General features: G+C 40.4%; 1 protein-coding gene across 1 annotated transcript; it reads left to right on the forward strand.

The window, feature by feature from the left end:
* Nucleotides 1-1,263: 1,263 nt before the first annotated feature.
* ly86 (lymphocyte antigen 86) lies at nucleotides 1,264-6,486 on the forward strand (the record flags this gene model as incomplete). The annotated part of the gene is made up of 4 exons (XM_038972977.1): nucleotides 1,264-1,315; nucleotides 2,896-2,985; nucleotides 3,585-3,713; nucleotides 6,341-6,486. Coding segments are annotated over 4 exons (417 nt in total), but the record flags the coding sequence as incomplete, so codon positions are not given.
* Between the last annotated feature and the right edge of the window lie 6,381 nt (nucleotides 6,487-12,867).

Here is a 12,867-nt window from a genome sequence, read left to right on the forward strand (position 1 = left end):
AACAGGTCACAAATTTTGCTGCTGTGATTGCACACTGTGGTATTTCACCCAATAGATATGTATAGTTTATCAAAATTGGATTTGTTTTCAAATTCTTTGTGGGTCTGTGTAATCTGAGGGAAATATGTGTCTCTAATACAGTCATACATTTGGCTTCGAGGTTAGGAAGTGCAGCTCAGTTTCCACCTCATTTTTTGGGCAGTATGCACATAGCCTGTCTTCTCTTGAGAGCCAGGTCTGCCTTTGGCAGCCTTTCTCAATAGCAAGGCTATGCTCACTGAGTCTGTACATAGTCAAAGATTTCCTTAAGTTTGGCTCTGTCACAGTGGTCAGGTATTCTGCCACTGTGTACTCTCTGTTTAGGGCCAAATAGCATTCTAGTTTGCTCAGTTGTTTTGTAAATTCTTTCCAATGTGTCAAGTAATTATCTTTTTGCTTTCTCATGATTTGGTTGGGTCTAATTGTGTTGCTGTCCTGGGGCTCTGTGGTGTCTGTTTGTGTTTGTGAACAGAGCCCCAGGACCAGCTTGCTTAGGAGGCTCTTCTCTGGGTTTATTTATCTATAGGTGATGGCTTTGTTATGGAAGGTTTGGGAATTGTTTCCTTTTAGGTGGTTGTAGAATTTAACGGCTCTTTTATTAGCGGGTTTCGGCCTGATTCTGCTCTGAATGCTTTATTTGGTGTTCTACGTTGTACACGGAGGATATTTTTGCAGAATTCTGCATGCAGAGTCTCCATTTGGTTTTTGTCACATTTGGTGAATTCTTGGTTGGTGAGCGGACCTCAGACCTCACAACCATAAAGGGCAATGTGTTCTATAACTGATTTAAGTATTTTTAGTCAGATCCTAATTGGTATGTTGAATTTTTCGTTCCTTTTGATGGCATAGAAGGCCCATCTTGCCTTGTCTCTCAGATCATTCACAGTTTTGTGGAAGTTACCTGTGGTGCTGATGTTTAGGCCGAGGTATGAACAGTTTTTTGTGTGTTTTAGGGCAACGATGTCTAGATGGAATTTTTATTCGTGGTCCTGGGAACTGGACCTTTTTTGGAACACCATTATTTTTGTCTTACTGAGATTTACTGTCAGGGCCCAGGTCTGACAGAATCTGTGCAGAAGATCTAGGTGCTGCTGTAGGCACTCCTTGGTTGGGGACAGAAACACCGGATCATCAGCAAACAGTAGGCATTTGACTTCAGATTCTAGTAGGGTGAGGCCGGGTGCTGCAGACTGTTCTAGTGCCCTCGGCAATTCATTGATATATATCCACACTATTTGCAACACGGACAAACTGCAGATGTTCTATCGCAGCTGTGGTGAGTTAAAAAAAAAAAAGTATTCCTTTTCATTTGCAAAGCAACTCACTATGTGATAATACGACAGTACAAAAACACTGGGCACAGACGTCAATTCAACGTCTATTCCATGTTGGAAACAACACTGAGTCAACCAGTTTGTGCCCAGTGGCAAGGAAGCAAACATTACAGTGGTGAAGCAAAGAGTGAGTTAATGTTAACGACGACTGCCTACCAAGAATGTATTATTGAACTGCACATGTTTTGATTCCTTGACGCTGAGTAGAGCTATAGCACTACCACAGTGGGGCTACAGCGCCTTCAGAAAGTATTCACACCCCTTGACTTTTTCCACATTTTGTTGTGTTACATCCTGCATTTAAAATTGTAAGGGATTTTCTTTTGTGGCCTACACACAATACCCCATAATGTCAAAGTGGAATTATGTTTTTAGATTATTTTTTTATTTTTTATTTTACAAATGAATTAAAAATGAAAAGCTGAAATGTCTTGAGTCAATAAGTATTCAACCCCTTTGTAATGGCAAGCCTAAATAAGTTCAGGAGTGAAAATGTGCTTAACAAGTCACATAATAAGTTGCAGCGACTCACTTTGTATGGTTGCACAGTTTAATGGCTGTGACAGGAGAAAACTGAGGATGGATGAATAACATTGTAGTTACTTCACAATACTAAACTAATTGACAGAGTGAAAAGAAGGAAGTCTGTACAGAATAAAAATATTCCAAAACATGCATCCTGTTTGCAACAAGGTACTAAAGTAATACTGAAAAAAACCACTGTTTTTTCCTGAATACAAAGTGTTATGTTTGGGGCAAATCCAATACAACACATTACTTAGAACTACTCTCATTATTTTCAAGCATAGTGGTGGCTGCTTCATGTTATGGGTATGGTTGTAATCGTTAAGGACTGGGGGGTTTTTCAGGACAAAAAAGAAATGGAATTGAGCTAAGCACAGGCAAAATCCTAGAGGAAAACTTGATTCAGTCTGCTTTCCACCATACACTGGAAGATTAATTCACCTTTCAGCAAGACAATAACCTAAAACACAAGGCCAAATTTAGTTGCTTACCAAGAAGACAGTGGCAAAGTCACAGTTTTGACAACATAAAAAAATATTTTTTTTATTTAACTAGGCAAGTCAGTTAAGAAGAAATTCTTATTTACAACGACGGCCTACCCCGGCCAAACCCTAACAATGCTGGGCCAATTGTGCACCATCTTATGTTGTGATACAGTCTGGAATCGAACCAGGGTCTGTAGTGACGCCTCAAGCACTGAGAGGCAGTGCCTTACAAATGTTAGAACTTTTCTTCCACTTTGAAGTTAGAGTATTTTGTGTAGATTGCTGACAAAAAATGACAATTCAATTCATTTGAATCCCACTTTGTAACACAATAAAAAAATAATTAAGTCAAGGGGTGGGAATACTTTCTGAAGGCACTGTATTTTTTATCAAATTGCTGTACTGTGATAGTCATGTCAGTTTCATTTTATGGATTAATTAATTTCTTCTTCTCATAAGAAAATGTAAAAAATGTCTTAAGTTGCTCTAATGTTTCTGTTTGTTTTTTCCAGACCCTTTACAGGACATTGGCATCAGTGTTAACACGTGCCCTCCCATGCCACCATCCTACAAGGGCAATTTGAGAGTGTCACTTCTGCTTCGTGAGTTCAATATTTCTCTGGCCTTCCCTTTGTTGATTGTTTGCACTTCCCTTCCAAACAAAGCCACTGGTGTTATAGCTCCCTTACACTGACCATAACATTGACCCTAACTTAATGGAACACATCAATATGAAATGTAGAGATTGAATGAATAGAACTGACATCATAATTCCCTCTCACACTGTAAAAGATGAGTTTGAAACATTCCACATCATCAACAAACAGTGCTTACCGGCCGGGTATGAGTGTATGTTTTCAAACATATTGCCCTGAAGAATACTGTAGGAAATAGATCAATTCAACTGCATCCACCCATAGGGAAAAGACGCCAGATCATCATCATTCAATTTAGGTTGGTAAATGGTATGTAATTGCATTGTCAGCATGGACACTGAATAAGCCAATAAGCCTTGAAATCCTATTGTTGATTTAAGGCAGAAATCAAGGTAAATTAATTACTTTTGGTAAATTCACCCCACCTGCTACATTGATGCTTTGTGAAAGCTACAATGATCCTAAATTAAAACTAGGTTGAGTCACACAATTTCTCCCCAGCAGGAAGTGAGTGTTTGCCCTCTCTGTGTATCCCTCTCCCACAGGGCAGTCTATTGAGGAGCTATACCTGTCTGCTAATGTGCTCACAGGAGTGGTGGCTCCGTTATCCCATGACGAGCCCCTGTGCCTGCCCGATTTCCCCTGCTTCACCTTCTGCTCCCGGAAGAAAGGAGGTACGTGTGGTACTAATAGCAGATCAGGGCTGGAATTCGATCATACCCAGTAACTACCATAGCTATGCTCACTATGTTTACAAACTTCACTGCATGGTAGTACTGTAGTTGTAGGTTTTTATATAGTCCAGTCTGTGAGTTTATTTGACCATGGGGGAAAAACACTATGGTGTAAATACAGAAATGCGGGTTTGATTGAATTAAGCCCCATGTCAAGAAAAACTCAACCTAAAAATAACATCTTAAGTCTCTCTTGCATTAAATGCACATTGTGTTACAGAGTAGAGGGGGACAGTGCCTTCAGAAAGTATTCATACCCCTTGACTTATTCCAGATTTTCTTGTGTTGTTGGATTTGCCCCAAACATGACACTTTGTATTCAGGACAAAACGTTAATTGCTTTGCCACATTTTTTGCAGTATTGCTTTAGTGCCTTGTTGCAAACAGGATGCATGTTTTGGAATATTTGTATTCTGTTACAGGCTTCCTTCTTTTCACTCTGTCAATTAGGTTAGTATTGTGGAGTAACTACGATATTGTTGATCCATCCTCAGTTTTCTACTATCACAGCCATTAAACTCTGTTACTGTTTAAAAGTCACCATTGGCCTCATGGTGAAATCCTTGAGCGGTTTCCTTCCTCTCCGCCAACTGAGTTAGGAAGTACGCCTGTGTTTTTGTAGTGGCTGGGTATATTGATACTCCTTCCAAAGTGTAATTCCATGCTCAACAGGATATTCAATGTCTGCTTTTTAATTTTTGTATCCATCTACCAATAGGTGCCCTTCTTTGCGAGGCATTGGAAAACATCTCTGGTCTTTGTGGTTGAATCTGTATTTTAAATTAATTGCTCGACTGAGGGACCTTACAGATACAGTACCAGTCAAAAGTTTGGACACACCTACTCATTCAAGGGTTTTTCTTTATTTGTACTATTTTCTACATTGTAGAATAATAGTGAAGACATCGAAACTGTGAAATAACACATATAGAATCATGTAGTAAGCAAAGAAGTGTTAAACAAATCAAAATATATTTTAGATTTTAGATTCTTCAAATTAGCCACCCTTTACCTTGATGACAGCTTTGCACACGCTTGGCATTCTCTCAACCAGCTTCACCTGGAATGCTTTTCCAACAGTCTTGAAGGAGTTCCCACATATACTGAGCACTTCTTGGCTACTTTTCCTTCACTCTGCGGTCCAACTCATCCAAAACCATCTCAATTGGGTTGAGGTCGGGTGATTGTGGAGGCCAGTTCATCTGATGCAGCACTCCATCACTCTCCTTTTTGGTCAAATAGCCCTTACACAGCCTGGAGGTGTGTTTTTGGTCATTGTCCTGTTGAAAAATAGATGATAGTCCCACCAAGCACAAACCAGATGGGATGCTTTGGTAGCCATGCTGGTTAAGTGTGCCTTGAATTCTAAATAAATCACTGACAGTGTCACCAGCAAAGCACCCCCACACCATCACACCACCTCCTCCATGCTTCACAGTGGGAACCACACATGCAGAGATCATCCGTTCACCTACTCTGCGTCTTATAAAGACACGGCGGTTGGGACCAAAAATTTCTAATTTGGACTCATCAGACCAAAGAACAGATTTCCACCGGTCTAATGTCCATTGCTCGTGTTTCTTGGCCCAAGCAAGTCTCTTCTTCTCATTGGTCTCCTTTAGTCGTGGTTTCTTTGCAGCAATTCGACCACAAAAGCCTGATTCATGCAGTCTCCTCTGAACAGTTGATGTTGAGATGTGTCTGTTACTTGAACTCTGTGAAGCATTTATTTAGGCTGCAATCTGAGGTGCAGTTAACTCTAATGAACTTATCCTCTGCAGCAGAGGTAACTTTGGGTTTTCCTTTCCTGTGGCGGTCCTCATGAGAGCCAGTTTCATCATTGCGCTTGATAGTTTTTGCAACTGCACTTGAAGAAACGTTCAAAGTTCCTGAAATTTTTCCGCATTGACTGACCTTCATGTCGTTTCTCTTTGGTTATTTGAGCTGTTCTTTCCACAATATGGACTTGGTCTTTTAGCAAATAGGGTTATCTTCTGTATACCGCCCCTACCTTGTCACAACACAACTGATTGGCTCAAAAACATAATTCCACTTTTACATTATGGGGTATTGTGTGTAAGCTAGTGACAAAAACATCTACATTTAATCCACTTAAAATTCAGGCTGTAACACAACAAAATGTGGAAAAAGTCAGGAGGTGTGAATACTTTCTAAAGGGACTGTATGTGTAGGTTATGTTTTGTTGATCCATATACACATTTGTTAGAGGGCATATAGGCCTTATGCTAAAATGTAAGCTATACTGTTGAAAACATGGACAGCATAGATAGACGGGACGCATTAACAGAATGCATTAGCAGGGTGCACTCTAGCACAATGGTGTGCAAAAATGAATGATATATTGAATAGATTGATGACTAATATACAACTTTGGTTCACTTGGATGTGTTTCTTAAACTTTGAAATTGTGTGTGTGTTTATTTGCGTAATTGATTGATTATGAAGAATCTGGACAATTTACCACTGGTAAACTTGTGTGCAATTGTTATTTGATATTGATTGCATCTGATATTGTGAAGTGTATATTTGGACTCATTCTTTTGAAGTTTATATTATGAATTTATTCTTCCTCTGCTCTCCTCTCCAGGGTCAACATGATGTGCATGTTGTTTTGGTGAACCAATACGGTTACCACATTGCCTGCTTCAATGTCACTTTCATAAAAGATAGGGGAGACAAAGGTTTAATATGAATTAGATTACATAAGGGATGAGAGGAGAATAATAAATCAATTTGGCCATATTTGGTCAATAGTTTTTGGATAGTGTGGTGAATGCTACTGAAATAACGAACAATGTACTGAGATATTAGCTGTTTTACTTTAGATTTGTCATTCTATAAACATATAGAATTATTGGACACAGATTAAGCCTAGTACTAGATTTAAAACTACTTTGAATGAAGAATCTATCTTAAACATGCTTATTCTTAGTCTAAAACTAAGCTTAATATAACGCCCTGACCTTAGAGATCCTTTTTATGTCTCTATTTTTGGTTTGGTCAGGGCGTGAGTTGGGGTGGGCATTCTATGTTGTGTGTTCTATGTTTTCTTTTTCTGTGTGTTTGGCCGGGTGTGGTTCTCAATCAGAGGCAGCTGTCTATCGTTGTCTCTGATTGAGAACCATACTTAGGTAGCCTTTTCCCACCTGTGGTTTGTGGGTAGTTGTTTTCTGTCTTTGTGTCTGCACCAGAAAGAACTGTTTTGTGTTGGTCTATCTTTGTTATTTTGTTTCGTGTTCTGTTATAATAAATTAACATGGGCACTTACCACGCTGCGTTTTGGTCCGATCTTGACTACTCTTCATCAGACGAAGAGGATCGTTACACTTAATCTGTGTCCGGGAAACTGGCCCATGTACAAAGCAAAACCACGTACAAAACTAAACCATTTGATGAAAACCGACCTGCATCATAATTCAAATTAGAAATCCATGTTTTGTGAAAGTGCATAATGTCAGTCTAAAGATTCTTGTAAATTCTTGTAAATTAGTTATTTGTTATTTGCTCTGCAGGTTCTCTGAATCCCTTGCTACATATTTCAACAAACAACGAACAAATTAGGCTTCTTAACGTTCTTCTGACTACTGATGATTCCAAAATGAAACTCTTACTTAAAATAAACACTTCAAAAGCAAAAATGTCCTGACTGAGTAGGCATACATCAGCAGTTTCCAGTCTGGTCCACTAGAGGGCCTGCTCTTTTCAGTGTGAGACAGTACAAATAGATAATTCTCCATGCCAAATGTGAGAAGTTCCTTGTTGGTTTTATTGTTGACATAACAATTTGTGAACCGATTAATGTATCCTGTTACATCAATGTCACTGTGTTATTTATCAGTAAAGGTGCTCTGTGGTCAAATTGGACAGTGATGCTATTTTAGCTGGATGTTGATACATTGTCGCTTTTGGTGATTGTACATGTGAATTTGGATACATTGTTATAGGCAATACAATATTATTGTTTCCATGTTTTCAACTTTTTATTGTCTTTGTAGACTCCTTTTCTCTTTGTCAAATGCTTCACTCACTGTGTGGACTTTCCAAGCAGAAGATGGCTTGGGTCACTATCAGAGAAAGGAGTCTGTGTTTCAGTGCTAGGAGTCACTGAAAAAAACATAAAATAAAATTCACAAGAGCTCATTCTGAATAAAATACCCTCATATAAACACCTCAGTCTGAATAAAGTAACCCATTTGGAAAGAATTTGCTTGTTCTGATTGAAAATGAATTGTGAATACACTGGTAATGTATGGACTGCCTGGGTCTGAGGAACTTTGTGTGGCTCTCGTGTTTGTCTGAAAGGTGGCAACTGGAAAGCATCCTCAATAACAGGTGTGAAGCCATAGCAACCATCCATACAGCTCTGCCCAATGTTGGACTGTCTCACCCCAGCCCATAGAGACAGTTAAAGGACACAACATTCTATCTGTCCCATTATGGCATCCGTTAGAGTAGGGTTTCCTAATCTCTTTGGGAAACCCTGCGTTAGAGCATGTGGAGCTCCACTGAAGCCATCTACATTTTGAAGTAGTCCATTTTCTTTTTCTACTACTTCTATGAGTTGGTAAACAAACTGAAAGGATGCATACTGCCCCCTGGAGTGTTTTGTTTGAACCGGTATAAAGCCAAGCTCTGCGATTTACTGCCACCTGCAGATATGGAATGTTTGCTCATGAGTATAATTCATTGGCTGATCCCTCTTGACAACCTGAATAGAATTATGTGATCCTTCCTTAAGCCATAGGAAGTCCCACCCAGTTGACTATTTCAAAATGCTGATAGTCCTCAACAAACCATCAGTATCACCACACCGGGCTAGCTAATTGTTTACGTGCTTAATGGATGGACAAGTGTAGGGTGTGCGTTGAGACTGAAATTTTGCGAGTGGGGAGAGAGCGAGAGACAGGGGTAGACATGGAGGAGGCTTGGATTGAAGTGTTTAGGTTATTAGTAGTAGGCCTATCATTCCTACTTCACTGAATTACATAGTATATAATTGTCTAGTTATCTACGGAGGAGTGGCTAATATGGAGGAACATTGAATGTCTGAACGTTGGCTCAACACCCTGGACCAGAGCTAATAACAAGCTTGTGTGTGCAGCGGCACCAGAATTCAAAACACGTCTTACCTTTTTGTAGTTAATAAATCCAATGTGAAACATGATTGCTAATAGTATCCTTAACTAGCCTAGAAAAAGCTGGCAGGCAGACACTGAGTGACAGAGTGAGTGCTTTGCATAGGCGCTTTGATGGGATTTTTTGTGGGACTGAAAAAATTGCTCTGAACTTAAAAGATTGTTATTAACCGGTTCTCAAGATTTGAAAATAACTGTTCTGTTCCTTGAACACTAGAGATCACTTTTTTTCCCGCGTTTCTGTTTCCGTTCCTCTAAAAAGTAGGTTATTTTTCTGTTCTGTTCCCTGAACCGGTTCCAACCCCTGGTCCTCAATGGCACTGCCCTTTTGGGCACTAGAGTCTTCTATCTATCTCTATGCCCCAGCCCAGCCTCATTTACCCGCCATTTTAGTGACTCATGATCCACCCAACCACACAAATGCAGCAACAACCTCACACAATGACACACCAACTAGCAACAGGTCAATGATTAACTGCGGTTCTACTGCTACTGTTGTGACAAATCCCAAGGTTGTTTCATCACAGACTGTGTGATGGCCTCTGGGCATAGCCTTTAGTAGGACAGACAGCCACACTGCAGTACAGGTCAGGTCTCAAAGCACTTGAGCACTCCAAACAATTTGGATCCTTTAACAGGGTTGAATTCAATTTAAGGGGCTTTATTGGCATGGGAAACATATGCTTACATTGCCTCTCTCTCTCTCTCTCTCTCTCTCTCTCTCTCTCTCTCTCTCTCTCTCTCTCTCTCTCTCTCTCTCTCTCTCTCTCTCTCTCTCTCTCTCTCTCTCTCTCTCTCTCTCTCTCCTCCTCCTCCTTCCCGCTCCTCACTCTTATATCCTACTATCCAGGGGCGCAACTTTCACTGGGGACGAGGGGGGGACGTCCCCCCCACATTCTGAAATTGCATTTTTGTGTACCCCTCAGTTTTATCTTTGGAATGTGATGCGAAACGAGGCAACTGTGTGCTTTAGGACCATGTGGACGCCTCCGAGTGGTCGGGTAGGCTGTTTGGAGTGTTTATCCGACTGGATAAAAAAAAATATATATATATTATGTCCCACCCACTTCTAAAACCAAAGTTGCGCCCCTGCTATTATCCTCAAACTTGGAAACGTTTTTGTCAGTGTTTTTTCCCTTAATATCAGGACAGTGTCAGCATAGGCAACATAGGTTTCATATTTATTCAGAGTTGTGGTCATTAGGACACGCAACGGAAAACATTTGAAAACAGAAATGAAAAGCAAAATGAGTGTTTCTTATTGGACAAGTCAATCAATCAATCAAATGAATTTATAAAGCCCTTTTTACATCAGCCAATGTCACAAAGTGCTATACAGAAACCCAGCCTAAAACCCCAAACAGCAAGCAATGCAGATGTAGTGGCTAGGAAAAACTCCTTAGAAAGGCAGGAACCTAGGAAGAAACCTAGAGAGGAACCAGGCTCTGAGGGGTGGCCAGTCCTCTTCTGGCTGTGCCGGGTGAAGATTATAACAGTACATGGCCAAGATGTTCAAACATTTATAGATGACCAGCAGGGTCAAATAATAATAATAATAATAATAACCTTGGTTGTAGAAGGTGAAACAGGTCAGCACCTCAGGAGTAAATGTCAGTTGGCTTTTCATAGCCGATAATTCAGAGTTAGAGACAGCAGGTGCAGTAGAGAGAGAGCGCCAAAAACAGCAGGTCCGGGACAAGGTAGCATGTCCGGTGAACAGGCCAGTGTTCCATAGCCGCAGGCAGAACAGTTGAAACTGGAGCAGCAGCAGGTGGACTGGGGTGGACTGGGGACAGCAGGTGGACTGGGGACAGCAAGGAGTCATCAGGACAGGTTGTCCTGAGGCATGGTCCTAGGGCTAAGGTCCTCCAAGAGAAGAGAGAAAAGAGAGAAAAGAGAGAAGAGAGACAAGTCTAGGTAGTCCCTCCCTGTTTCACTCCGTTTACATACGTTTGGTGCCCAATGAACACTGCCCAGGTGACAGGGTCTTCAAAAGGATATTGTGGTGATTTGGGGTCAACAAAGGACTGTAAACCTCTCCAACCAGTAGAAACCAAGCTGACAAGAAACATAAAAATGACATTGTCACCTAGTTCCTGGTTGGTTAGATGATATTAGAATACTTCTATTCATGGTTCAAATCAAATCAAATCAAAGTTTATTGGTCATGTTCACAGCTTTGCAGATGTTATCGCAGGTGCAGTGAAATGCTTATGATTCTAGCTCCAACAGTGCAGCAATATCTAGCAATAGAAAACAATAGACACATAATCCGAATGTAAAAAACAACATTTTTAAGAAAGAAGAAGAAAGAAATAACAAGAGATTAAGACATATCAGAACGAGCAATATCAGAGTCCAGAATATAAATAAATGTCAGAGTCCAGAATATAAATAAATGTAAGAGTCCGGAATATAAATAAATGTAAGAGTCCGGAATATAAATACATGTCAGAGTCCGGAATATAAATACATATCAGAGACCAGAATATAAATAAATATATATGTATGTGAATGGAGTGTATAGACAGTATGGACAGTATATGAATAGAAAAGGTGTGTACATCAGTAGTTATAGAGGATGAGCCATGGCTAGAATACACTATATACAGTGCCTTCGGAAAGTATTCAGACCCCTTGACACTTTGAGATGTTTCTACAACTTGATTGGAGTCCACCTGTGGTAAATTCAATTGATTGGACATGATTTGGAAAGGGGCACACCTGTCTATATAAGATCCCACAGTTGACAGTGCATGTCAGAGCAAAAACCAAGCCATGAGGTTGAAGGAATTATCCGTAGAGCTTCGAGACAGGATTGTGTCGAGGCACAGATCTGGGAAAGGGTACCAAAACATTTCTGCAGCATTGAAGGTCCCCAAGAACACAGTGGCCTCTATCATTCTTAAATGGAAGAAGTTTGGAACCACCAAGACTCTTCTTAGAGCCGGCCGCCCGGCAAAACTGAGCAATTGGGGGAGAAGGGCCTTTATCAGGGAGGTGACCAAGAACCCGATGGTCCCTCTGACAGAGCTCTAGAGTTCGTCTGTGGAGATGGGAGCACCTTGCAGAAGGACAACCATCTCTGCAGCACTTCACCAATCAGGCCTTTATGGTAGAGTGGCCAGACGGAAGCCACTCCTCAGTAAAAGACACATGACAGGCCGTTTGGAGTTTGCCAAAAGGCACCTAAAGACTCTCATACCACGAGAAACAAGATTCTCTGGTTTGATGAAACCAGTGGTGGAAAAAGTACCCAATTGTCATACTTGAGTAAAAGTAAAGATACCTTAATAGAAAATGACTCAAGTAAAAGTGAAAGTCACCCAGTAAAAAACGACTTGAGTAAAAGTCTAAAAGTATTTGGTTTTAAATATACTTAAGTATCAAAGTAAATGTCATCGCTAAAATATACTTAAGTATCAAAACACTCAAAACACTTAAGCTCCAACACTCAGACACCATTTACTGTACGAAGCATGTCTTTAGTGAGTCCGCCAGATCAGAGGCAGTAGGGATGACCAGGGATGTTCTCTTGATAAGTGTGTGAATTAGACCATTTTCCTGTCCTGCTAAGCATTCAAAATGTGACGAGTACGTTTGGGTGTCAGGTAAAATGTATGGAGTAAAAGTACATAATTTTCTTCAGGAATGTAGTGAAGTAAAAGTTGTGAAAAATATAAATAGTAAAGTAAAGTACAGATACCCCAAAAAACGACTTAAGTACTACTTTCAAGTATTTTTACTTAAGTATTTTACACCAATGGATGAAACCAAGATTGAACTCTTTGGCCTGAATGCCAAGCGTCACATGTGGAGGAAACCTGGCACCATCCCTAGGATGAAGCATGGTGATGGCAGAATCATGCTGTGGGGATGTTTTTCAGCGGCAGGGATTGGGAGACTAGTCAGGATCGAGGCAAAGATGAATGGAGCAA

This window comes from Salvelinus namaycush, chromosome 33 (genome assembly GCF_016432855.1).
Source record: "Salvelinus namaycush isolate Seneca chromosome 33, SaNama_1.0, whole genome shotgun sequence".
Classification (NCBI taxonomy): Eukaryota; Metazoa; Chordata; class Actinopteri; order Salmoniformes; family Salmonidae; genus Salvelinus; species Salvelinus namaycush.